This window comes from Neophocaena asiaeorientalis, unplaced genomic scaffold, assembly GCF_003031525.2.
Source record: "Neophocaena asiaeorientalis asiaeorientalis breed wild unplaced genomic scaffold, Neophocaena_asiaeorientalis_V1.1 scaffold134, whole genome shotgun sequence".
In the NCBI taxonomy this organism is placed as follows: Eukaryota; Metazoa; Chordata; class Mammalia; order Artiodactyla; family Phocoenidae; genus Neophocaena; species Neophocaena asiaeorientalis.
The window spans coordinates 17786094-17813976 of NW_020185339.1; the positions used below are offsets into that span (position 1 = coordinate 17786094).

A 27883-nucleotide genomic window follows, 5' to 3' on the forward strand; every position below is an offset into this window, starting at 1 on the left:
ACATCAGCTAAAATTGGAGTCAGGACACACCTGTAGGGAGAGCTCTCACAGCTGTGCATCATCAATTACTCCAAATTGGAAGAGACATACCCCTACATCTCTCCCACAGGAAGGTACTGCCTACTTTACTATCCAGAAGGAAGAAGAAAACCATCTTTCTGGCCAACCACAGCCCAGCCAATCAGAGACTGTAGCACCCCGGCCAATGAGAAGCCTCTATACTTTGGACTGCCAGCTTCCTCCGGTGAACTCTTTAGTTATGATAGCCCCTACCAAGGCCCCCCTTTTCCCTATAAAAGCAAGCTCCCCTTCCATGTTCTCTGGATTTGCCTGTGGTCCACCACAGTTCCCATAACCTGAATTGCAATTCCTCTGTCTATTCCCAAATAAACTTGTTTTGCTGGTAAAATAACTGGCTATTATTAAAGATGATAAATTCAAGGTATTACTCTAGGTGCTCTGTTGATTAAAAGGTATGATGATGCTAATGATAAAAATTAGTAACAATAATAAGTATTACTAATATTTATTAAGCATCTACTTTAGACACTGTGCATATACTCTCATTTAACCTTAATATACATGGCCAAATGTTTTCCAGGAAGGTCATACCAAATTACACACCCATCTGCAGTGTATAAGAGCAGAGTCACTGTATGTTTACCAGCACTTAAAAACAATTTTTTTTAAATCTGATAGGTGAAAAATACAATAGTTTAATCTGCATTTCTATGATTACTAGGTCTTGACATGTTAAGCACATCAAACCTTTATCTGACATACATTACAAATATTTTCCCCCCAGGTTGGTATTGCGTTTTTTTGAAATGTTTACAGTCAAGCCAATCTCTTCCTTTGTAATTTCTTCCAATTCTTTTGTAATTAGGTTCTTCTCTATTTCTAGATCAATTAAATTTTCAACTTGTATTTCTTTCTAGTTTGTTTACATTTTTTTCGTTTTTGTCTTTGAGTTTACACAGTAATTAACTTTGTTAGACTTTTGTTTTCTTCTCTATTCTCTTTTTTTTTAAGTGGGGTATAGTTGCTTTACATGGCTGTGTCCGTTTTATGTTTTGTTTTGTTTTGTTTTGTTTTGCAGTATGCGGGCCTCTCACTGTTGTGGCCTCTCCCGTTGCGGAGCATAGGCTCCGGACGCGCAGGCTCAGCGACCGTGGCTCACGGGCCCAGCCGCTTCGCGGCATGTGGGATCCTCCCAGACCGGGGCACGAACCCGTGTCCCCTGCATCGGCAGGCGGACTCTCAACCACTGCGCCACCAGGGAAGCCCTATGTTTTGTTTTTTACACATGTAATTATTTTTTGTTGCAGGATACAGGGCAAAAGTCTTTTTTTCCCCATAATCATGTCTCCTTCACTTATAAATTGAGTAAGTTTTCCTTTCCCCACTGATTTATGATGCCACCTTTACTATCTAAGGAATTCTTATATTACTTGAGTATGTTTACAGTCTTTATAATCCTCTTTCACTGTCTGTGGGTTTTGGTGCTAGTACTGCACTTTTTTGATTACTTACATCTACTCATTCACTAAGGACCACCACATTCTCTTCCAGGAAGCCTCCCTGATTCTCCCAAAGAGATACCATTGCTGCCTCCTTTTTCACCTTTATAACGTATAAAATTTCACCTTTACGTATAAAATTTCACAGTTAACAAAGTTGATATTACCCAATTATATTCTTGAGAGCAAGCAACAGGTATGCTATATATTCATTAAAATCAAATTATGGGATTTGCATTAAAAGGTAACGATGGCAGAACCGATCTTGTTTGACAAAAAAATGAAAACAGGCAATTCCCTCATTTGTCTAACAAAAATCATTGTGCCATCCATGATGAAAAAATTATAAAGGTGAATGAAACCTAGATTGTGCTTTAGGGAATTCACTTAGTAGGGGAAAGACAGATGAAAATATACGTGTTTAAATACAATATGACTAAAGTGTATAAAATAAAAATAACAAAGAGAAAGGTTAAAAACTAAGCGAGCAGTGGGGTAGTGTTTCAAGCAGTGGACATACCTATGAGCTGGGTTTATGGTGTTTCTTAAATGTTTGAGGATTTGTAATTCATCTGAATGACAAAGTACATCAATTCAGATTCTTAAGCAGAAGTTGCATTAACGTAGCCTTCATTCTGAGAACTTTTTAAGGAAGCCTAATATAGTGTGGGTAGTACGGCCAAGCCTAGGAGCAGCTCTGGTCGGAAGCCCTTTCGTTAGCACGAACCCGAGATGACTAGAACCTGACAGAGGCGTGAATTAACTCACCGCGGGTGAAAATCAGACATGGGGGTGAGAGATAAACCTTTACCCACCTGAGGCTTCTACTCTATAAACCACTTACTGGAGTTGGTTTAAAAGCAACGAGGACTACAGACTCCCTGTTGTGAGAGCCAGCACAGTTCCAAGCCCAAGGCTCACCTCGCCGCGCGCCTCAGGCCCCAGCCGAGCCCCGGCCAGATGTTAGGACAAGAACTACTGACGTCACGGAAACGTGACGTCACCAGCACTGACGCAGTCTAACAGGGAGGGGCCTCTCAGCTCACCTCAGAACGGCGTCAGCTCCACGGAGCAGCGAGCGGGCCGCCTCGCGCTCTGCCCTGAGGGTCCGAATAGTCAGAGCTGCGGGAACCGAAGCGCCGGAGTCGCTCAGGAGCTAAGGAGCGGCCATCCCTCTCCCGCCTTGACCCTTAACCGCGTCCTCTCTAAGGCCCAGGCGCGGTCCAGGCGGCCGCGCGCTCACGAGCCCGCCGCTTGCGGCGGTCACGCGCACGCACGCTCGTGCGCCCGTTCCCTGAGAACCCGGAAGTGCGAGGGAGAGGCGAGCCACGTGGGTGGAGCTGGAGCGCAGCTCGCATGGGGGAGTCTATCCCGCTGGCAGCCCCGGTCCCGGTGGAACAGGCGGTGCTGGAGACGTTCTTCTCTCACCTGGGTATCTTCTCTTACGACAAGGCCAAGGACAATGTGGAGAAGGAACGAGAGGCCAACAAGAGCGCGGGGGGCAGCTGGCTGTCGCTGCTGGCGGCCTTGGCCCACCTGGCCGCGGCAGAGAAGGTCTATCACAGCCTCACCTACCTGGGGCAGAAACTAGGTACCTCCGCCCCGCCCCCCGTGCCCCTTGAGGAAGGAAAGGGAGTATATTCCCCCATCGGCAATGGCTTGGGTTCCCTGTCTCTGTCACTCTTAGCCGCAGGCTCAACTCCGCACTCCCAGGTCTCCTCCCACCGATCCCGTCCTTCCCTCGGCTTCCACAAACCCCGCCCACCGGCCTCCGCGGCAGATAGATTGGCCGTCCGGGTGGATGTTGTTTGCAGGGCTGTGCTTCAAACCGATGGCAGTATCCATTTTGCTTATGCATGGATTGGTGCCATAAATGAGAAGTTAAACTCTGTGTCCTCGCTCTCTAACCAGTGACACTGCGGCGAGAGGAGCAAAACTTGGCAATACAACCTAGTTAGAATTCATGAACACTATTGTCTGGCTTCTTAAGGCCCCAGAGAGTTACAGATGGTGTCCTACTCCCTCTTCGTAGACCCACAATAAATATCTAACGAATGAAGAGAAAAATGAATGCTGGACAGGAAAGGCAAGAAATATGCCTAACACTAACAAGAGGGGCCTTACAGGGAAAATGGTAAACACTCTTATCATCCCATGATAAATCTTGCCCCTGAAGATAAGATGCAGGGGCTGATTAAGCTGATTTTCACTAGTAGAAACAATTAGTATGAGTAAATCAGAAGGAAATAATATATGTGAAAGCCAAGGGCTATACATACGAAGTATTACTACTTATAATTACCAATATTATGAATCCCAGAGCTTTTAGAGTTGTTTTAGTACTTTGGCGTATTTTAGACCCTTTAATATCAGAGGCACAGGGTCTGGTATGAATGAAGGACACATAACAGTATAAAATAGAAGTGTACAATTGAGTGCAGATTCCAGTTTGAGTTTCTCCCCCCCAGTTTCCTCGTATTGCCTGAAGGTGACCATGTACATCTTGCTTTCAGTAAACACTCAAGGGGCAGGGCTTTCTGAGATCTTAACTGTGCTTTAGCTTTTCAAACAATAACTTGTTATTTAGTGTGTTGACTTACTGGCAACAACTAGTCAGATAGTTTCACCTTGTGTAATTTTTCCTCCTTTTCTTACAGTGGCACTTCTCAGAGATTTACAATTGCTCTTGCAGTGTTATAATTCCCCTTTCTACAGATTGGCAAATTGTGTGCATGCAGTTGTGCGGGTAGGTGACAGAGCCTATACCAGAATACCTACCTTTGAACTGTCAGATTGTGTTTGTGTCCAAATGATTTATAAAAATTGTAGATGTAGTATAATTTACAGTTATATATTAAATAATTTACATATTATTATGTATATATGGAAGTGGGGAGGATTCTGGCTGTAAAATTGAAGGTGGGTAATTTTCTTGCAGTTTTAGTGTTTTTAGATTCCCCCGCCCCATGAAGAATGGTGATTGATCCCAGTGCCGTGTTTCTTATGTTTTTTTCTTTTAGTTCACCTGTGAGGATTTGATAACCTGTGGCCTCACTCCCCAGAAAAATATCTATGTAATACAATTTTGCACGTAATCTGAAAGGGTTCACTTGGATTTCCTAAAGCCTATGTATAGACCTCAGTTAAGAAATCAACTCTAGTTTAAGTTGTATGTGCCTGGTTTTAGGTGCCTGGCTGTGCCTAAGAACATGCACAAGCCCATCACTGTCTCTGACTTGGGTTCTCTGAAGTGGCTCTTATTATGTAAAGGGATTAGTTCTGCACAGACCCCAGCTTGCATGGGTGAGCCTGAGGGCTGTGCTTTGAAATTGATCCACGGAGCAATTTACACTGTGAAACATGCTCAGGCGCTGTTTAGGCTCCCAGCTGATCTGTCACTTCGGTGTAAATGTTCTGAAAATGGCATGTTTAATGCCACATAGCTTACTCTCGTGTACAGTAAATGTAGGTTCCAGACGTAAATTTTTAGCTTTGCAATTACCTTACCGTTTTTTGATACTGGAATGTTTGTGATATCAACGTGCTTACAATATGACTTCATGATTATTGAGTTGACTCTCCGTTTTCTTAAAAACTTGGGAAAATTTTTGTGTTGCTACTTAAAACAGTCCCATGTTCGTCAACTACTTTGCTATTTAGAACATTTATATGGTTTTCTTTAAAAAGCAAAACAAAAAGTTTATGTGTATTTTTTAAACATGTAGAAAGCACGGTTTTAAAAAGTGAGTCTTTTTGACTTCACTTTTGTGACTGGTGTTTATTGGAGACCTTGGCAGTGAATCCTGATTATAGATGCAAGTGTGGGACTTTAGACAAAGAACAGACCTGACAGGGAGCCTTCTGTTCCTGTCTTGGCTCAGCTGAAAAACTTTGGGGTCAACCCTTATCTTGGAGCCCTCTGTTTACTTTGAGGGGAGAATATATCTATTTGGGGAAAGATCAGTGATTAAAGTATGCTGACTCAATACCTGCAGAGGACTTTAGAAGGTCATACTTTTCTCCGCTTTGTTTCATTGCTGGAGAGTTTCCTCAACATCTGGTGGCTGGAAGATACCATGGTAGAAAATGACTTAACTTGAGAACTGATGTTTAAAGAGTATCATTAGCAAGAAGTTGTGAAATAAAATATTCAATTAGAAGTGCAAAACTTTAATATACTCATTGCTTGAAATTTCATGATGTGAGATAGACTGTTGAAATCTTGAAAAATAATGAGCATTCATAAAACGAGACTTCCATGGAAACAATTCAAAATAATCATATTTTGTAAATTCAAAAAGCTGAGACAAGAAGTCTGGTGTCTCTGATTCCTTATTTCCCAGCATGAAGGAAGGCCACTCCCCACTGGATATTCCTAACCAGGGTAGTCACCAAGTAGGCTTGTGCTCCTGAGAGCTTTGAGAAGAGAGACATGTTTAAAACAAATGCGTTGGTGGTCTCTCCCTTCCTTAAAGTGTCAGGTAACTTGGTTTCACATAGTAGTAATGGATGTTTATTGATAAGCTTTAAAAGGTATTCTTTATATTTATACGGTGTTTCCACACCCCCAGGTAAGGGTAATCTAATGAAGGAAGGTATCCATTTTTCACCCAGAGTTAAAATTTTCACCAAGTTCACCTTGTTTAACAGCAGAAGTGAGTACACAATTAAGGTCACCTAGCTATCTATCAAATAGCTAGCTATTCTTTTTACAGTACTTGAAGCTCCCAATTTACCACAGAGTTGCAGAAGCCAAACTCTGTAGTATTGAGAGCTTCTTTTATCAGTTATAAATGGAAGGGGAAGGAATTAGCAGTATTGATTACGTGCTTTGCTCCAGGTGTGTTACATACCAAATGTTATTTCACTGTGTCTTTTTAGTTTCATGTTAAAACAACAACTAAGGCTCAAAGTGGCTAAGGTTAAGTCCCGTGCACATCACACAGCTTGTAAATTTGGAAGCTGGGATTTGGAACCAAGTCTTTCAGACTTCCAGAGCTTTTAAATTTTACTTGGTACTCTTGCTACCTTCGTAACCTAAGAGATTTTGTCTTAGACCTGGGCACAGAGGTCCATTTATTTCATAGCAACACCTTACAAAATCTGCAAAGCTAGACTTAATATGGGTGGAGAGGAAAGGCAAACCTTCCAGGATACAGTCCTGTATGGGATGTTGGTGTCAGGGTCAATCCACCTTCACCATATGGCCTTTGCTGCTATTAGTAGGAGAAATGATGTGAATGCTAGTCAGTCTGGGCAGTATATTGGAGAAAACACTTTTTCAGTATCAGCAGTTTGCCTGTGAAATCAGTAGTAGTAGGGTGACCAACCCTATAGGTTTGCCCGGAGTTAAGGCGGTTTTCAGGACATGGGACTAAGGGTTTCCTGAGAAGCTAGACTTTCAGTACTAAAACCTGGAAAGTCATGGGTAAACTGGGACAAGGTGGTTGCCATAGTGGTAAGGGATATAAGATTCATTTCTTGAAATACAAACTGGGCAATGAATTGTGAAATGTTTCATTCATTAAGAGGACATTTTACAAATGCCTTGATAAGTAATTTATACTCCTAATTGGTATGTTTAGAACAGTAACTCATTCATTAAAGCATTCTATGAATATCAACAGAAAATTTAAAATATTATTCATCTCTGAGAGTTTTATATATTCCTGAGATTTACTGTTTTAAACCTGCCCTGTTGCTTTTTGTTCTCCTAATGTTTTACCTCTGACCTTTGGTGGGGTACAGAATTGCTTAAGAAAACATCTATGAAACTGGCCCCATAATTATTAGAAGCATAGTTGATCATGTATTAATACAGAAGTAAAGAAATAATGTCTATGCCATCTGAACCTTTTTGGTTGTTGAAAAGAATGTATGTGGCCTTACTTGTTGGCTGATTTTCTTTGGAACCCCTGAGTTACAACATGAGTTACAGCAGCAGTTATTTATAATTGCTTCCTACTGGTTTTTTTTTTTTTCTCTATTTTCTTTTCTTTCTTTCTTTATTTTTGGCTGCTTTGGGTCTTCATTGCTGCGCATGGGCTTTCTCTAGTTGCGGCGAGCTGGGGCTATTCTTCGATGCGGTGTGCGGGCTTCTCATTGCAGTGGCTTCTCTTGTTGCGGAGTACGGGCTCTAGGCGCGTGGGCTTCAGTAGTTGTGGCCTGCGGGCTCTAGAGCACAGGCTCAGTAGCTGTGGCACACGGGCTTAGTTGGTCCACGGCATGTGGGATCTTCCTGGACCAGGGATCAAACCCATGTTCCCTGCGTTAGCAGGCGTATTCTTAACCACTGCGCAACCAGAGAAGTCCCACTTCCTATTCTTAATAATTCACACTATGGTACTTATTATGACAAAAACTGTACTGTCAACCTTGTTAAGAGCACTAACAGTCCCTTTGTTCCCCTGGGATCCCAGTAGTCCGTGTTTTCCATTTTCTCATACAGCTTGAAAGGAAAACGCAACTCCAAAGCAGAAATAAAATTTTCTGATTTACCAGGAATAACAACAGTGTTTCGTAATTGGGTTTTCTCTTTTGTTTTAAATATCTTTATGTGGAAGGAGGACTTTTAGATCCAGGTTGATGTCACTTGCAAGGTTAATCATCCTCTGAATTAGATCTGAATCCTCATTGAAGTGGGCTGGGGGAATATTGGTGCATGAATAAGGAAATTTTTTATTTGAATTTTATTTGTTTTTTTATATAGCAGGTTCTTATTAGTTATCCATTTTATACATATAGTGTATATATGTCAATCCCAATCTCCCAATTCATCACACCACCACCCGACACTTTCCTCCCTTGGTGTCCATACGTTTGTTCTCTACATCTGTGACTCAATTTCTGCCCTGCAAACCGGTTCATCTGTACCATTTTTCTAGGTTCCACATATATGCGTTAATATACGATATTTGTTTTTCTCTTTCTGACTTACTTCACTCTGTATGACAGTCTCTAGATCCATCCACATCTCTACAAATGACCCAATTTTGTTCCTTTTTATGGCTGAGTAATATTCCATCGTATATATGTACCACATCTTCTTTATCCATTCATCTGTCGATGGGCATTTAGGTTGCTTCCATGTCCTGGCTATTGTAAGTAGTGCTGTAATGAACATTGGGGTGCATGTATGTTTTTGAATTATGGTTTTCTCTGGGTATATGCCCAGTAGTGGGATTGCTGGGTCATATGGTAATTCTATTTTCAATTTTTTAAGGAACCTCCATACTGTTCTCCATAGTGGCTGTATCAGTTTACATTCCCACCAGCAGTGCAAGAGGGTTCCCTTTTCTCCACACCCTCTCCAGCATTTGTTGTTTGTAGATTTTCTGATGATGCCCATTCTAACTGGTGCGAGGTGATACCTCACTGTAGTTTTGATTTGCATTTCTCTAATAATTAGTGATGCTGAGCAGCTTTTCATGTGCTTCTTGCCCATCTGTATGTCTTCTTTGGAGAAATGTCTATTTAGGTCTTCTGCCCATTTTTGGATTGGGTTGTTTGTTTTTTTCATATTGAGCTGCGTGAGCTGTTTATATATTTTGGAGATTAATCCTTTGTCCATTGATTCATTTGCAAATATTTTCTCCCATTCTGAGGGTTGTCTTTTCATCTTGTTTGTAGTTTCCTTTGCTTTGCAAAAGCTTTTAAGTTTCATTAGGTCCCATTTATTATTTTTGTTTTTATTTCCATTACTCTAGGAGGTGGATCAAAGCAGATCTTGCTGTGATTTATGTCAAAGAGTGTTGTTCCTATGTTTTCCTCTAAGAGTTTTATAGTGTCCGGTCTTACATTTAGTTCTCAGATCCATTTTGAGTTTATTTTTTATTTATTTATTTATTTTGCGGTATGCGGGCCTCTCACTGCCGTGGCCTCCCCCACTGTAGAGCACAGGTTCCGGACGCGCAGGCTCAGCGGCCATGGCTCACGGGCCCAGCCGCTTCGCGGCATGTGGAATCCTCCCAGACTGGGGCACGAACCCGTGTCCCCTGCATCGGCAGGCATTCCCTCAACCACTGCGCCACCAGGGAAGCCCTGAGTTTATTTTTGTGTATGGTGTTAGGGAGTGTTCTAATTTCATTCTTTTACATGTAGCTGTCCAGTTTTCCCAGCACCACTTATTGAAGAGACTGTCATTTCTCCATTAGAATTCTCTATATATAGTATCATGTCATCTGCAAACAGTGACAGTTTTACTTCTTCTTTTCTGATTTGCATTACTTTTATTTCTTTTTCTTCTCTGAATGCCATGGCCAGGACTTCCAAAGCTATGTTGAATAATAGTGGCAAGAGTGAGCATCCTTGTCTTCTTCCTGATCTTAGAGGAAATGCTTTCAGTTTTTCACCATTGAGAATGATGTTTACTGTGGGTTTGTCATATATGGCCTTTATTATGTTGACCATAGGTTTTGGATTGTCATGTTTTCATTGTCATTTGTCCCTAGGTATTTTTTCATTTCATCTTTGATTTCTTCAGTGATCTCTTTGTTATTCAGTAACATATCATTTAGCTTCCATGTGTTTGTGTTTTTTACGTTTTTTTCCCTGTAATTGATTTCTAATCTCATAGCGTTGTGGTCAGAAAAGATGCTTGATATGATTTCAATTTTCTTAAATTTACTGAGGCTTGATTTGTGACCCAAGATGTGATCTATCCTGGAGCATGTTCTGTGCGCACTTGAGAAGAAGGTGTAGTCTGCTATATTTGGATGGAATGTCCTTTAAATATCAATTAAGTCTATTTGGTCTATTGTGTCATTTACAGCTTGTGTTTCCTTATTAATTTTCTGTTTGGATGATCTGTCCGTTGGTGTAAGTGAGGTGTTAAAGTCCCCCACTATTATTGTGTTACTGTCCATTTCCTCTTTTCTAGCTGTTAGCAGTTGCCATATGTATTGAGGTGCTCCTATGTTGGATGCATATATATTTATAATTGTTATATCTTCTTGTTGCATTGATCCCTTGATCATTATGTAGTGTCCTTCCTTGCCTCTTGTAACATTCTTTATTTTAAAGTCTATTTTATCTGATATGAGTATTGCTACTCCAGCTTTCTTTTGATTTCCATTTGCATGGAATATTTTTTTCCATCCCCTCACTTTCAGTCTGTATGTATCCCTAGGTGTGAAGTGGGTCTCTTGTAGACAGCATATATATGGGTCTTGTTTTTGTATCCATTCAGCAAGCCTGTGTCTGTTGGTTGGACAGGCTCCAACCAAATGGCTAATCCATTCATGTTTAAGGTAATTGTCGATATGTATGTTCCTATGACCATTTTCTTAATTGTTTTGGGTTTGTTTTTGTAGGTCCTTTTCTTCTCTTGTGTTTCCTACTTAGAGAAGTTCTTTTAGCATTTGTTGTAGAGCTGGTTTGGTGGTACTGAATTCTCTTAGCTTTTGCTTGTCTGTAAAGCTTTTGATATCTGCAAATCTGAATGAGATCCTTGCTGGGTAGAGTAATCTTGGTTGTAGGTTCTTCCCTTTCATCACTTTTAAGTATATCATGCCACTCCCTTCTGGCTTGTAGAGTTTCTGCTAGAAATCAGCTGTTAACCTTATGGGAGTTCACTTGTGTGTTATTTGTCATTTTCCCCTTGCTGCTTTCAGTAATTTTTCTTTGTCTTTAACTTTTGCCAATTTGATTACTCTGTGTCTTGGTGTGTGTCTCCTTGGGTTTATCCTGTATGGGACTCCCTGCCCTTCCCGGACTTGGGTGGCTATTTCCTTTCCCATGTTAGGGAAGTTTTCGGCTATAATCTCTTCAAATATTTTCTCGGGTTGTTTCTTTCTCTCTCGTCCTTCTGGGACCCCTATAATACAAATGTTGTTACACTTAATGTTGTCCCAGAGGTCTCTTAGGCTGTCTTCATTTCTTTTCATTCTTTTGTCTTTAGTCTGTTCCATAGCAGTGAATTCCACCATTCTGTCTTCCAGGTCACTTATCCGTTCTTCTGCCTCAGTTATTCTGCTATTGATTCCTTCTAGTGTATTTTTCATTTCAGTTATTGTATTGTTCATCTCTGTTTGTTTGTTCTTTAATTCCTCTAGGTCTTTGTTAAACATTTCTTGCATCTTCTCGATCTTTGCCTCCATTCTTTTCCAAGGTCCTGGATCATCTTCACTATCATTATTCTGAATTCTTTTTTTCTGGAAGGTTGCCTATCTGTACTTCATTTAGTTGTTTTTCTAGGGTTTTATCTTGTTCCTTCATCTGGTACATGGCCCTCTGCCTTTTCATCTTGTCTGTCTTTTCTGTGAATGTGGTTTTTGATCCACAGGCTGCAGGATTGTAGTTCTTGTAGTCGTTATTCTGCTGTCTGCCCTCGTGGATGAGGCTCTCTGGGAGGGACTGGTGGTGGGTAGAGCTGGCTGTTGCTCTGGTGGGTAGAACTCAGTAAAACTTTAATCCGCTTGTCTGCTGATGGGTGGGGTTGGGTTCCCTCCCTGTTTGTTGTTTGGCCTGAGGCGACCCAACACTGGAGCCTATCCGGGCTCTTTGGTGGGGCTAATGGCGGACTCTGGGAGTGCTCACCCCAAGGAGTACTTACCAGAACTTCTGCTGCCAGTGTCCTTGTCCCTGCGGTGAGCCACAGCCACCCCCCACCTCTGCAGGAGACCCTCCGACACTAGCAGGTAGGTCTGGTTCAGTCTCCTATGGGGTCACTGCTCCTTCCCCTTGGGTCCTGATACACACACTACTTTGTGTGTGCCCTCCAAGAGTGGGGTCTCTGTTTCGCCCAGTCTTCTGTCAAAGTTCTGCAATCAAATCCCATTAGCCTTCAATGTCTGATACTCTGGGAATTCCTCCTCCTGTTGCTGGAACCCCCAGGTTGGGAATCCTGACGTGGGGCTCAGAACCTTCACTCCAGTGGGTGGACTTCTGTGGTATAATTGTTCTCCAGTTTGTGAGTCACCCACCCAGCAGTTACAGGATTGGATTTTACTGTGATTGCGCCCCTCCTACCGTCTCACTGTGGTTTCTCCCCTGTCTTTGGATGTGGGGTATCTTTTTTGGTGAGTTCCAGTGTCTTCCTGTCGATGATTGTTCAGCAGTTAATTGTGATTCTGGTGCTCTCACAAGAGGGAGTGAGAGCATATCCTTCTAGTCCACCATCTTGAACCAATCTCCTGGGTAAGGAAATTATACACAGGTCCACCACTACACTGAGTTGTACCAGCGTTAATTTACAGTGAAATTATGAATCACAAGATATTTAAATCCAAATCATAGAAGTCAGAGAACATGGTAGATGAAAGCTCATTGAGTTCAGCAGTTTAGATTCTTTCCTTTTGGATGCTGAGAGGTGTTTTGTACTTGCAGTTTCTCTACCTTACCTATCATGTGCTTATGTCATTTGTCTACCAGGGGGCCAGTCTTTCTTCAGCAGGAAGGACTCCATCCGCACCATCTACACTTCCCTGCATAATGAGCTAAAGAAGGTGGTGACTGGCCGTGGTGCCCTAGGGGGGACCGCACCTCACGTGGAAGAGCTCCTTTCCCACCTGTCCGAGCAGCTCTGCTTCTTTGTTCAGGCTCGGATGGAGATCGCAGACTTCTATGAGAAGATGTACACCCTCAGCACACAGAAGTTCATCAATGCCGAAGAGCTCGTTGGCCTTTTAGACACCATCCTCAAGAAATACAGCTCCAGGTCAGTGTAGGGGAGGAGGGAGGGAGGAGTGTGGCAGCCTCACAATCCCACACAGAGTCTCAGTCTTCCCCACACCCCTGCGGAAATCTGTGATGGAATAACTGTGAAGGAGAAATAGTTGTATTACATTTTATACACATTAATTAATCAACAGGTATGCATTAGACATCTTCTTTGGGCTTAGTTAACAGCATACTGGATGGATGCTTCTCTGAGCAGTAGCAAAAGGTCAAGAATGAAGTAATCCTTAAAAGTTGTATTGTAACTGGTTTTTCTGCTTATGAAAGAATTCGCACAACAACAAGAGAATTGTATATCACATAGTGTGACTTTTTAATAAACCACTATTCAAATAAATGTCCCTTTCAAAGTCATCACCTTGGTGAGTTATCCACTTGATTCTTCTGATGGAGCCATTACTTAACATGTGTAGGGAACTCCTTTAGAATTGCTTTCAGCACCTGTCGCATAGTTTTGATTTTGTCTTAAACTTCTTTGGTGCAGGCAGGCATCTGTGCTTTAGAGCAGGGCATGTTTTTTTGGTAGTCAAAAAGATATTTGTAGCCAGTTTAATTTTTTTTAAAAAGATGTTGATCAACTGGAAAAAATTTTTTGAAGGAAATTGCTGCTTATAAAGTGAGCCTCGTTATAATGTATTGCTCACTGCCTGGCCCAAAAAGCAGTTCCAAAAGAATTTGAGTCGTGTTGTGAACATCATTGACTGTGAAGGACTCAGTTTTATTTTTGGGTCCTTGGAGCCTGGCTTAGAGCCTTGCACATAGTAGGTGCTCAGTAATTTTATGACGAATTAAATGGAAAGTGATGCTAATCATTAGAGAAACACAAATCAAAACTGCAGTGAGGTAGGTATCACCTCACACCAGTCAGAATGGCCATCATCAAAAAATCTACCAACAGTAAATGCTGGAGAGGGTGTGGAGAAAAGGGAACCCTCTTGCACTGTTGGTGGGAATGTAGACGGATACAGCCACTGTGGAGAACAGTATGGAGGTTCCTTAAAAAACTAAAAGTAGAACTACCATATGACCCAGCAATCCCACTATTGGGCATATACCCTGAGAAAACCATAATTCAAAAAGAGTCATGTACCACAATGTTCATTGCAGCTCTATTTACAATAGCCAGGACGTGGAAGCAACCTAAGTGTCCATCGACAGATGAATGGATAAAGAAGATGTGGCACATATATACAATGGAATATTACTCAGCCATAAAAAGAAATGAAATTGAGTTATTTGTAGTGAGGTGGATGGACCTAGAGTCTGTCTTACAAAGTGAAGTAACTCAGAAAGAGAAAAACAAATACTGTATGCTAACACGTGTATATGGAATCTAAAAAAAAAAGAAAAATAAAAAGGTCATGAAGAACCTAAAGGCAGGATGGGAATAAAGATGCAGACCTACTAGAGGATGGACTTGAGGACACAGGGAGGGGGAAGGGTAAGCTGGGATGAAGTGAAAGAGTGACATGGACATATATACACTACCAAATGTAAAATAGATAGCTTGTGGGAAGCAGTCACATAGCACAGGGAGATCAGCTCGGTGCTTTGTGGCCACCTAGAGGGGTGGGATAGGGAGGGTGGGAGGGAGATGCAAGAGGGAAGAGATATGGGGATGTGTATTTATGTATAGCTGATTCACTTTGTTATAAAGCAGAAACTAACACACCATTGTAAGGCAATTATACTGCAATAAAGATGTTAAAAACAAAAAAACCCAAAAAGAGTCATGTACCACAATGTTCATTGCAGCACTATTTATAGTAGCCAGGACATGGAAGCAACCTAAGTGTCCATCGACAGATGAATGGATAAAGAAGATGTGGCACATATATACAATGGAGTATAACTCAGCCATAAAAAGAAACGAAATTGAGTTATTTGTAGTGAGGTGGATGGGCCTAGAGTCTGTCATACAGAGTGAAGTAAGTCAGAAAGAGAAAAACAAATACCGTATGCTAACACATATATATGGAATCTAAAAAAACAAATGGTTCTGATGAACCTAGGGGCAGGACAGGAATAATGACACAGATGTAGAGAATGGACTCAAGGACACAGGGAGGAGGAAGGGTAAGCTGGGACAAAGTGAGAGAGTAACATTGACATGTATACACTACCAAACGTAAAATAGATGGCTAGTGGGAAGCAGAAGCATAGCACAGGGAGATCAGCTCGGTGCTTTGTGACCACCTAGAGGGGTGGGATAGGGAGGGTGGGAGGGAGACACAAGAGGGAGGAGATATGGGGACAAATGTATATGTATAGCTGATTCACTTTGTTATACAGCAGAAACTAACACAACATTGTAAAGCAATTATACTCCAATAAAGATGTTTTAAAAAATTAAAATAAATAAATAAATGGAAAGTGATGACTTTGAAGGATGCCACTCCTTTGGATGTATGAGTTCAGATATGTTTGCTTAAAAAAGAAAGGCAGATATATTCATTTATATTCCCAAATTAAGCCTAATACTCATCTGATTAATGGACTGGGGGAAGTAGGCTAAGAGAGATTAAAAGAGACTTCACAGAGGAGGTAGAATCTGAGAAGACTTTTAAGGGCAGGTAGGATTTTGAAAGAAAAGGCAGGTAGAAAGCGTAGGCTCTTCCATATCTGTGACTCCACATCCAGAGATTCAAAGTATTGAATATATTACCTACTAAAATATGTTACCTCCTAAAATATATTACATACATTTTGTAATATATTTTACATGTGTATATAAGTGGACCTGTGCAGTTCAAACCCATGTATGTCATTCAGGGGTCAGCTGTATTCTAAATTTTTATTTATTTTTAGTAGGTAATATATTAACATGGCTCAAAATTTATGAAGTACAAAAAAATGCAGTAGTGAAAAGTCTACCTTCTGCCCCTGTTCCTCAGCTACTTAATTTCTTTCCTAGGAGTCAACGAATGTTAACAAGTTCTGTCATTCTCAAGAGATAGTTTATGCATATAAATACACACATTTCCTTTTTTTAAACAAATTTTACATGTTTACAGATTTTTTTTATCTTTGGAAATTTTCTTTTATTTCTCCCTCAAATCTGATTGCTATATGTTTTCTTTTAATAAAATCATTTTTTTTAAACCAAAAACTACAGTACAATTGGAGCTGTGATTCTCAAGAGGAAGAGATCTTATGTGGTGATTCCCAAATGCTAACGTGAAAGTGTTTTGCTGAACCATTTTGGGAGCTTAAGAAAAATACCGTTACCTGAGCCCTTCTTCTTTCCCAAGAGAGTAACATTCAGTGATTTGGGGTTGGGTGCCTAGAAACCTGTCTGTTTTAAAAGTTCCCTGTGATACTGATACATAAGTCTGCAAGAAAAATTGGATAAATAAGGAAAAGATGCCAACATTAGGATATACTGGTTATTGAACCTTACCAATGTGTGTGCAAGTGCCTGTGTGTATGTTGTGTCATAGTAATGAATGGTTATTACTATATAATTGTTTTTATTTTATTAGATTTGTGACCTATCATCTTTGAACCTTCTTTGAAACATCCCACTTCTCAGAGGCCTGGGAATTTCTTACATTGCAGTAGCAAAAGCCCAGTTTTCATTCTTGAAGATCTTAGGGCAGTACTTGGCAGTACCCCTTATCCTGCTGAGTGGATACTGATGGAGCTGGCTGTAAATCACATATGGTCAATAGGTGTTTTCAGCTATTGTCTCCATCCTCCACCAATGCTACCTTTGTCTACTTAACAGGGAATTAATGATCACAGACACATCCTAGCCTAAAAATTATCTACAGTAGAGGCTTTGGGTTAATTTGAACAACATAAATTCTTTAGTTTAGAATTTCTGAAAAGTTGAAATTCTGTATACTATATTCATTTTCTTCGGGAAGTGAAATTATTTTAGATATAAATTAACATGATTTGCACTTTGCTTTCAGAGATGAAGGGGAGTCATATTTTGTTTTTCTCCTCTGGAAGCCAGGTGTGCTCAGAGTAGAATGGTGTTAAAGGTTTCCTCTTTTGGCAAACTTACTACATTATTAAGCAAATGTAAACTGGTTAAGAATCACAGTCATTTGTGATGCTGCATTTCAAATTGAATAATTAACATTAATCATTTGAGTTTTCATTGTGTGCCCTTTAGAAGAAAAAACATGGATTAACTCATGCAGGGTCAGGGTGTCTACTATTCCTTGAATACTTTTGAGGAGAAGTAGAACTTGGGTTTTTATTTCCAAGGAATTATCAGTGGAACATTTTGTGATTCAGTAGAATTTGTTTTGAATTTATTTACCTGTTTTGTACAGTGGACATAAAAGAAAATTCTGGCTTATCTTTCTATTTCATGGTTAAAACAAAACTCAAAGATAGATTATAAATGCAATTTAATATATACTCTCCTAAATCAAGAACATTTAATTGAAGTATAGTTGATACACAGTATTATATAAGTTTCAGGTGTACCGTATAGTGATTCACAATTTTTAAATGTTATACTCCATTTATAGTTTTTATGAAATATTGGCTGTATTCCCTGTGGTGTATCATATATCCTTTTTTTTTTTTTTTTTGGCCATGCCACGCAGCACGCAGGATCCTAGTTCCTTGACCAGGGATCAAACCCATGCCCCCTGCAGTAGAAGCACAGAGTCTTAACCACTGGACTGCCAGGGAAGTCCCATATATCCTTGTAGCTTATTTTAAATATAATAGTTTGTACCTCTTAATCCTCTCCCCCTATATTGCCCCTCCCCCTTCCCTCTCCCCACTGGAAACCACTAGCTTTACAACATGATTTTTAAGAAATAATTTTTTTAAAGAGGTCAGCAATTATTCATTCTAGACAGCTTTTAAAAATCTATCTGGTGTGGCAATAATATTCTATTAAATGATTTTTATTCTTTAATCATAATTTTATAGCTAGGATTTAAAGAGCATTTTTTTAAAAACTGAGTTACATAAATTTCTGTTTGCATTTTAGGACGCACATTTTTTTTGATCTGAATGCTTCAAATGACAGAATTCTCACCAAGGGCAGAACAGTGATTTATTTAGTCTCTATGCCCTTTTTCCTTCAAAAAAAAAGATTCATGATGATAAGACTGTTAATGAAACAGTTAGTTGCATGTGTGTAGTTCAACAAGGTTAACTGTTGCCCACTGAAAATTTCATAAGCAAAACCAGCAATAGTACGATTTCTGTAGGACGCGTTCTACTCTAGGTATTTGACTCGCCTAGATCTTAACAGTGGAGACTCAAGGGTTTCTGTGATCTTGCCCCAGCCCAACTTTTCAAATTACCTAAGGCCCATCAAATGCCTTAAATTGCACTCAAACTCCTAGTAAAAAGGAAGCAGCTTCAAAGAGAAAACTTTGAGGATTTTAAGCAGAAGCCAAAAAAAACAGTCCATAATGTAATGTATTCCCCATAAGGAAATTTGCCATTTCCTACCTTGGGTCCTGTTACTTAGTTTGCTTAGAATGTCCTCCAATTTGTAGGGGAGGAAAAAATATCTTTTTCCTTTACTCTTCTAAGTATCTCAGCTGAGGGCCCTTTAACAAAAGACAGATTAACAAGAGAAAAGCATACAAATGTATTTTAATATAGGTTTTATGTGGCATGGAGCCTTCTAAGGAAATGAAGACCCAAAGAAGTTGTTAAACCTGTGTTTTTATGCTAGATGTGATGAAGAGTGAGAGTTGTGGAAAAATGTGCTAGGATGAAAAAAGGTATGAGCTAAGTGTACTAAACTGGGGGAAACAGCAAGGCCCGTTCAGATTTCTCTCTGTGACCTTATGTCTTTGGAGATAAGGATGCTCCTTTCCTCAGGGTACAGGGAGGGAACCTCTTACATGAGGGTTTTATGATCTGCTTCAGGAGAGGGTCAGAAAGTCCTTCCTGCATATGTCATTTCTCAATGTTACCTGCATATGTCATTTGTCAAATTCATTCAGCTTAAAATAGTCAATATACCAAGATGCCATATTTTGGGGTAGCGTGTTCTGAACCTCGTCAAGTTCTATCATGTGTCAATTAGCTGTTGCCACAATTATTTTGTATAACAGACTACCCCCAAAATCACACTTTTGGGCTTGCAGGTCAATTGGGAGTTGTCTGACGTAGGCTGGGCTTAACTGGGTAGCTCTGCTGAACACTGTTGGTCTCATTGGGCTTGGCTTATTGCTGTGAGTTTTGGGCTTGGTCAGCTACACGTGTGTTCGTTCTGAGCCCAAGGTTAGAGGGGAAGCAGCTACCCAGTGATGACGCCCAAGTGCCAAAGAACAAGCCCAGTCAAGCTCATTTCAAGCCTTTGCTTGCATCAGATCTGTTAACATCCCTTTGGCCAAAGCAAGTCACATAGCCCGATCCATGGTCCAGGGGTGGGAAAGGACGCTCTACCTCTGGTGGGAGAGGCCGCAGAATCACACAGCAAAGGGTGTGGAATCAGGGGTGGTTAAGAACTGGGGCCAGAAATTTAAGCTCTCATCTTCACGTGGCTAAATCCTACCTGTTCTTTAAGCTTTATGACTCAGTTGAAATCCTGTCTCCTCTATGACCTGCACAATCTTTCAACCAAAAGGAATTGCTCCTCTTTCTAAACTGTTAGTTGATTTGTACCCCTCGTAAGAGATGTATTACTTCCTGCTTATAGCCATTATAAATACCTCCTTCTACCAGGGGAGGTCCTGTAGGGCAAACCTTTGTCTAATTCATCTTTATATCTTCAATGTAATTATATCTAAAAACTAGTAAAGTGATTGTTTTAAATGAGATTATGGATTTTTAAAATGTGGTGAAATATACATAACATTTACTTCTTTAACCATTTTTAAGTGTAAGTTTTTGTGTGTTTCTTGGGGTTTTTTTGATCTTTTTAAATTTTATTGTTCTGTTGTAATAAAACATACATAATATAAAATTTATCACCTTAACCATTTTAAGTGTGCAGTTGAGTGGCATTAAGTACATTTACAATGTTGTGCAACCATCACCACCATCCATTTCCAGAATTTTTTTTTAATCATCCAAACAGAAACTCTGTACCCATTCAGCAATAACGGCCTATTCTCCCCTCAGCCTCTGGTAACCTCCATTCTAATTTCTGTCCCTGTGAAACTGCCACTTCAGTGTCTCTCATACAAGTGGAATCATGTGACATAAGTCCTCTTGTGTCAGGCTGATTTCACTTAGCATAAAGTTTCCAAGGTTCATCCATGTTGTAGCATGCATCAGTACTTTGTGTTTTTTGTTAATGGCTGCATAACGTTTTGTTGCTTAAGTGTATAGTTTTGTGACATTCATATATTCACATTGTACTACAGTTTTATTTTTAATTGGTCTTCTGACTTCTCACATGCATGGGACCTGCATACTTCTTTTGGAAGGAACTCCTTGATGGGGATTTGTGAAGGAGGGAGTACGTGCTGGAGCTCCCTTCCTCTCTCTCTCTTTTTCTGTCTTTCTTTTTGGCTTTTTTTGGAGCAGATGTTCTCTGCAAATAGTTGTCAATTTATTCTGTATTCAGGCTCTTTCAAGCTGTATGTTTTTGGATTACAACAATTTAACAGACCCCACTACGGTGTGAGATGTGAATAGGTATGAGGCACAGAGTGGGAATGGGGAAACGATACAACATAATGCTAATCTCAGAGTCTTGGCAGAATAACATTAGCATGAATTTTTAGCTCTTCTTACGGATGAAAAGTAGCTTCGGCATTCACATTCATCCTAATAAATGTTGAACATTTAAACACTTTTCCGTATATGTATACGGAAGAGCTTGTGCAGAATTCTTTCTAAAGGTTTGTACAGAGAAGAGAATTCATATTCTTTCAAGAGAACATTGGATATAAATGATGATTTCCAGCTGGAAGCAGAAACATCACTTTGAGTATTGTTATTTGTGGTAGAATGAAACCATTTTCCTCTTATTAACAGTCTTACTATGTTCATAGCTCCTTGGCAGATTTTCGTGATATCCATGATTGTAGAATCTGGTGATACTTAAGGCTCATTAAGTGTCAAGTTGCCTAAAGGCTAAGGTGGTAGGAGCATTTCTCAGAATGCGAAGATTCTGAGACATGCTATAGTGTGTGTGTGTGTGTGTGTGTGTGTGTGTGAGAGAGAGAGATAGGCTTTCTTTTTCTTTTTTTACAAATTTATTTATTTTGGGCTATGCTGGGTCCTTGCCACTGCGCGGGCCCTCTCCAGCTGTGACGAGTGGGGCGCCACTCCTTGCTGCGGTGCGTGGGCCTCCCATTGTGGCGCCTCCCCCCACCGCGGAGCAGGGGCTCCAGGCGCACGGGCCTCAGTAGTTGTGGCTCCCGGGCTCCAGGGCGCAGGCTCATTAGCTGTGGCGCACAGGCTCAGCGGCTCCGCGGCATGTGGGATCCTCCCAAACCAGGGCTTGAACCCATGTCCCCCGCATTGGCAGGCGGACCCCCCAACCACTGTGCCACCAGGGAAGTCCCGTGTTAGGCTTTCTTAACGTTTACTTCAAAGCATGTAATGTTTGAAGAGTCCAAATTAGTTAATTAATTGAGTACATGAGCTAGAGGATTTGAGATCTGGTTTATCTTTCTGATTCTTTGAGTGTATTATTAGACTACACCTCCCACCCATGTTTTAGCTTCTGTATCTTGAAGGATGTTGATTGTAAAATACCAGTAATAGAAAAAAAACAATGTGTTATTGTTATGTGACTAGCTACATCCTATTTATCACATGATAATCAGTTTCTATCATATAATATCCAACCTAGTTCGGGCTCTCTTAATCATAATCCCATTTGTTTAAATAGATTTTTTAAAACTCTAGATATACTTGTGATGATTTTTTTTTCCTAATTGTTTAATTGATAACCAGGATTTTCCTCTTCAACCAGGGCCAAAACAGATGTGTAAGAATCTTCTGTCTCATTGACAGTGAAGCAATTAAATTACATGGGCTCAGGCCTGTAAATCATCTCCCATGGTGCCTGGGGCATATGATATGCTTGGGAAATGCTAGATCTTGCCCACACCTTCAAAATGGGATCACTTGCTAAGATAATTCCTGAAACCTCTGCAGATGCTTTGGAACTTGAGGAAGAGTGTAAGGGCTTCATGTAGGCTCCTTGAGAAGGAGGTGCATCAGGCCAGGCAGACACTGAAACTCCCTGGGCATTTCTCAGAAGAAAAAGATGAGCAAGAAAGTTCTAAGTGGTCCATACAGAAAGGACTCTCCTCATCCAGTCCTTTGCCACACTTGATATGAGCCAAAAGGCTGAGAAGCGATAACTATTCCATCTCATTGTTACAGAACTTCATTTAGGTCATAAACAACAGAGTCAATGAGGCAGAAACTAGGATTCAAATCTTCACATAGTTACCACATTTACCGAGTTTCTACTACGTGCTGCGTGTTTGAGAGATGGAGTGAAGGAAGAACGCAGCTTTTACTTCCCCTCAGAAGGGGCTCAAAGCAAGGGTGACCCTGTGTCCCAGTTTGTCTGATAAGTTATACGATTAAGCTACAAAGGGGAAGACAGGTATTAAGAAACTAGAGGATATAATTAGAGGGCCTGACCTAGTCTGGGGGAGGACAAAGAAGACATTTTGAAGGAAGTGACTCTGAAGAGGAGACCTGAAGTAGAAGTGTTGATGGAAAAGGCTCAGGCTGTCACTGGCCTCAGGGTCTTTGCACGTGCCCGTTATCCCCTCTGCCGGGGAGAGAGGACCTTCCCACAGCCTGTCCCCTTCCCCCTCAATTTACTAGACAAGTGAAGTAAAAACTGTTTTACAAACAGCAGGTAGCAGTCCATGAGTCATAAAATTAAGTTAGTGAGCAGTAATCTAATTAAAATATATATATTGGGCTTCCCTGGTGGCGCAGTGGTTGAGAGTCCGCCTGCCGATGCAGGGGACACGGGTTCGTGCCCCGGTCCGGGAAGATCCCACATTGCCGCAGAGCAGCTGGGCCCGTGAGCCATGGCCGCTGAGCCTGCGAGTTAAATATCATAGTAAGGGTAAATGTGAAATTTTAAAACCTTTTATCTATCGATACATGCGCTTCATCACAATATATAGTATTTCTTACTGTAAATCATGGTCAAAATTTTTAAAAAACATTTTGTCTAGAACAAATAGAAATGAAATTATGCTATTACCCTAACCTTCTCTGGTATACCATCGCATTTCTAGTTATTTAATGTACGGAGCAAGTGAGAAGAATGAGAATGTAGCTCAAGCTGAGGAGGGACCAGGTGTTTCGAGGCCTCGTAAGCCTTTTTAAGGACTTTAGATTCTATCCTGAGGTAAATGGAAAGTGGTTGAAGTATAAGATTTTTTAAATTTAGCCACGATTTTGTTTTTAACTGTGATTAAATATGAAGGGAATTTGAGGACTAGAAGTGAGTAAGGGCTTTCTGATAAATGTTCTATTCCTTTATTTTTTTATTTTTTGGCTGTTCTGTTGCTGTGTGTGGGCTTTCTTTAGTTGGGGTCAGCCAGGGCTACTCTTTGTTGTGGGGTGTGGGCTTCTCACTGCGGTGGCTTCTCTTGTTGTGGAGCACGGGCTGTAAGCACGTGGGCTTCAGTAGTTGTGGCACGCAGGCTCAGTAGTTCTGACTCTTGGGCTCTAGAGCGCAGGCTCAGTAGTTGTGGTGCACGGGCTTAGTTGCTCCGCGGCATGTGGGATCTTCCCAGACCAGGGCTCGAACCTGTGTCCCCTGCATTGGCAGGTGGATTCTTAACTACTGTGCCACCAGGGAAGCCCTATTCCTTTAATAAACATTTATGGATTGTATACTGTTTCAGTTGGTTTATAGTCTCTACTCTCATCTGCAAAATAGGTTTCATAATACCTTTTGGAGTTACTGTGAACATTAAATAAGTTGATATGTGTTATGTACACATTTAAGAGATGTTTTAGTGACCTTTTATTTGCCTCTTTAGGACCACACCCTGAAAATAGGTTGCCTTGTTTTGTCATACAATTCCCAGAATAAATAAAATAAGTTAAGAAAGACCTATAGTGGGAATTCTCTGGTGGTCCAGTGGCTAAGACTCGGTGCTTTCACTGCCGTGGGCCCGGGTTTGAACACTGGTCAGGGAACTAAGAACCCACGAGCCGTGAGGCGTGGTCAAAAACAAACAAACAAAACAAAACAAAAAACCTTGGTGTTTTTTGTAAGCTGTAAGAAAGACTTACAGCTAATTCAGTTTCTCTGTATTTGAACAGAAGGTAGTGGCTATTCTCTCTTTTTTTTTTTTTTTTAATGTCAGGCTATTTCCACAGGAGACTATGGTGCTGACATAATTCTGATATGACGAAGTTATATCAGAATGACCTTTTAAATAAATCAACATGGAATCTTTCCATCTTTCCTTCCCCCGCCCCCAAACATAGTATTAGTCTGACCACACTGTGTTTTTTTGAGGATAGAAAGTGTCACTGTGGGGTCACATTTCCACTCATTTCTGTTAATTCCCCTTCCCCCTTTAGATTTCACCACCCCATCCTCAGTCCTCTGGAAAGCAGTTTCCAGCTGGAGGTCGACGTACTGAGTCATCTCCTGAAGGCCCAGGCTCAGGTCTCCGAGTGGAAGTTCCTCCCGTCTCTGGTTAACTTACACAGCGCTCACACCAAGCTGCAGACTTGGGGCCAGATCTTTGAAAAGCAACGGGAGACCAAGAAACATCTGTTTGGAGGGCAGTCCCAGAAGGCCATTCAGCCCCCACACCTTTTCCTTTGGCTGCTGAAACTCAAAAACATGCTTCTTGCCAAATTTAGCTTCTACTTTCACGAGGCACTGAGCCGACAAACGACTGCTTCAGAAATGAAAACGCTGACTGCAAAAGCCAACCCAGACCTCTTTGGAAAGATTTCCAGCTTCATCAGGAAATACGACGCTGCCAACGTGTCCTTAATCTTTGACAACCAGGGTTCCGAGAGCTTTCAGGGTCATGGCTACCACCACCCCCATTCCTACAGAGAGGCCCCAAAGGGCGTGGATCAGTATCCAGCCGTGGTATCTCTGCCCAGCGACAGGCCTGTCCTGCACTGGCCCAATGTCATCATGATCATGACAGACCGCACGTCTGACCTGAACAGCTTGGAGAAAGTGGTCCACTTCTATGACGACAAAGTTCAGAGCACCTACTTCCTTACCCGCCCAGAACCCCACTTTACCATTGTTGTCATTTTCGAGTCAAAGAAATCTGAAAGAGACTCCCACTTTATTTCCTTCCTTAGTGAGATCTCACTTGCCCTTAAGAACCCCAAGGTTTTTGCTAGTCTGAAACCTGGATCCAAAGGTTAGCAGGTGATTTGTGTGAAAGGCTTTCAAGACTGGAAATTGTGTTCTTAATTGCTCTAACGATCTACAGTGGTCTGTGATTAGAGTTTCCATCCACCTGTGCGTCTTTCAGATCTAAATTAAAGACACATTCTCCCTAATTGTGTTGCACCCTTTATAAGCAGTTAAGGCCAGCTCAGTTACATATCCAAAGAGTAAGCTAGGTGAACGTGGCTGCCGGTCTCCGTGGTACAGCAAGGTACTTTCGGCGTTTTCTCCTTTTTTCCTGTATTTCATGTAGATTAATATTTATTGGCCTTTGATTTTTCTTTCCAGATGTTTTATATTATTCTAAACGTTGTGTTCCAGTGCATATTTCAAATGCCCTCTCCTTTCTCCCTCTTTCTGGATGAGTAATTGGGATATGATATTAAACGGCTTTTTTAGTAATCAAGGACTGTTTTCTAGCTCATAAATTAGCAAATTAACATGAAACTAAGTTTTGTGATCAACAAATTAATATTTTTGATGCCAAAATTAGGGTCTTGGTGAGAAATTTCTATCAGTTTGTGAAATTGTAGGTGAATCAGAGTGGTAGCCTAGCATTTGTTTTTTAACAATTCCGAAGATACTCATGGCAACTTTAATAGCAGTGGTTTCTTTTGAGGTGATCTACACACCTAGCTACGTTTGCTTTTCCCCTTATAAAGTTTCAATTTTTCACTCTGTTTTAAAGTTAGCGTAATCCATTAAGTGGGGTTTCTTCCTTCTTCAAAGTATAATCTGCTTGGCTCTCTATCACCTTTCTGCTGAAATGTATGTTCATGTTTGGCTCTATTCCCTGGTTATTTTTAGGCTGAAAAATCAGGCCGTCTTGGCTTTTCAGCCACTTTTACGCAACTTAGCCTACTTTTATAAAATCAAAATGGAGGTCTCGATACCTTTTACTTGCTAAAAATCAATTGTGCATTCAAAAGACCTCTTCGTAGTTGAGTCATCAACCCCGCAATTAAGCACATCTGAACTTGGGTTTCATGCCTGTCTCCACATTATTTTTAGAAGCAGTGATACATCTTAACACATGCTTCCTTAACACTTTCCTTCAGTAGGTGTTCATGGGGAAGGAGATAGGTCATTAAAGCCATAATGGGCTGTGGAGACCTTCACTTCTAGGTTATTGATTCAGAATAAAAATAAGCCACAAAGCCTAATTGAGTTGTAACTGTTTGATAGTTCATTCAAAGCTTGTGTGCGTAATGATCAGAGCAGTCCTGTTTTTCATGATTGCACGGAGCCACTGTTTTTACTGGGCGGCCATAGCAGGCAAGCTGGCAGCATTGGCAGAGACCGGAGAGCCCCTTTGAGCCCATGTAGGAGGCCTGCCCACCTCAGCCTGGACTCCCTGGTGGAAGAGCCCACTGGCCTATTTTCTGGGGAGAACATGTGTTTTGCTTTTCTTTCTTTTTTTTTTTTTTTAAGTCATGATTTGTAAAAAGCCAGTTTGCTTTAAATAGAAAGTAGTGATTTACCTCTGCATTTTATTCACTCAGGTTCTATGAAAATCTGGACCGATTTTACAACATTGAACTTACATAAAAAATTGAAAACAATTGGAACTAAAAAGTCAAGTCATTTTTCCTCCCTTTTGTGTTTTGCTGAGAAGCTGAAAAATATTCCTTGGTGTTCATGTATTTTTTTTCCCTAGGTAAAACCACCATTAGCCTTAATGATAGGGTCTCCTGTACCTAAAAGAAATATGCTTCAGTGGAACGTGGAGGCGAGTGTAAATAAAACATATATACGATATTTAAATAATTAGCCCTCGCCTAGAACATATTTGAATTGTATATTTATTTTTAAACATATTTTGGTTCAAGCCAAGAAACAAAGTCATTTTACTCTGAGATTTGCCCTTTAAAATCAGTAATGGGGCTTCCCTGGTGGCTCAGTGGTTGAGAGTCCGCCTGACGATGCAGGGGACATGGGTTCGTGCCCCGGTCCGGGAAGATCCCACATGCCGCGGAGCGGCTGGGCCTGTGAGCCATGGCCGCTGAGCCTGCGCGGCTGGAGCCTGTGCTCCGCAACGGGAGAGGCCACAATAGTGAGAGGCCCGCGTACCAAAAAAAAAAAAAAAAAATCAGTAATGAAATGATCTATAAAGTCTGTGCTTTGCTAATTGGAAGAGTACATCCTCATATTTTCTGCAGACTGCTTGCTTTGAAATATATTTCTATACCACAACTTGATCGATGTTTATGGGTAACCAGGAGTGTAGTGAACACTTATTTGTTTGCCAACAAGGCCATCAAGGAGTGTTCATTTCAGGATGCTGTTTGGACACCGAGTAAATTTTACGACTTTGTCCTTTGGGTCCAACCTGGTGTCTGACTATGTCATTTTAGGGAGTGTGTGACAATAAAGCTGAATTCTT

General features: G+C 40.9%; 1 protein-coding gene across 1 annotated transcript; it reads left to right on the forward strand.

Annotated features, from left to right (window-relative positions):
- The first annotated feature begins 2837 nt into the window (after window positions 1–2837).
- KICS2 (KICSTOR subunit 2) lies at window positions 2838–25613 on the forward strand. Its single transcript, XM_024737226.1, has 3 exons — window positions 2838–3111; window positions 12891–13176; window positions 24660–25613. Exons 1-3 carry the CDS (start codon window positions 2877–2879, stop codon window positions 25474–25476), a joined length of 1338 nt encoding a protein of 445 aa, XP_024592994.1. The 5' UTR covers window positions 2838–2876; the 3' UTR covers window positions 25477–25613.
- Window positions 25614–27883: the final 2270 nt, after the last annotated feature.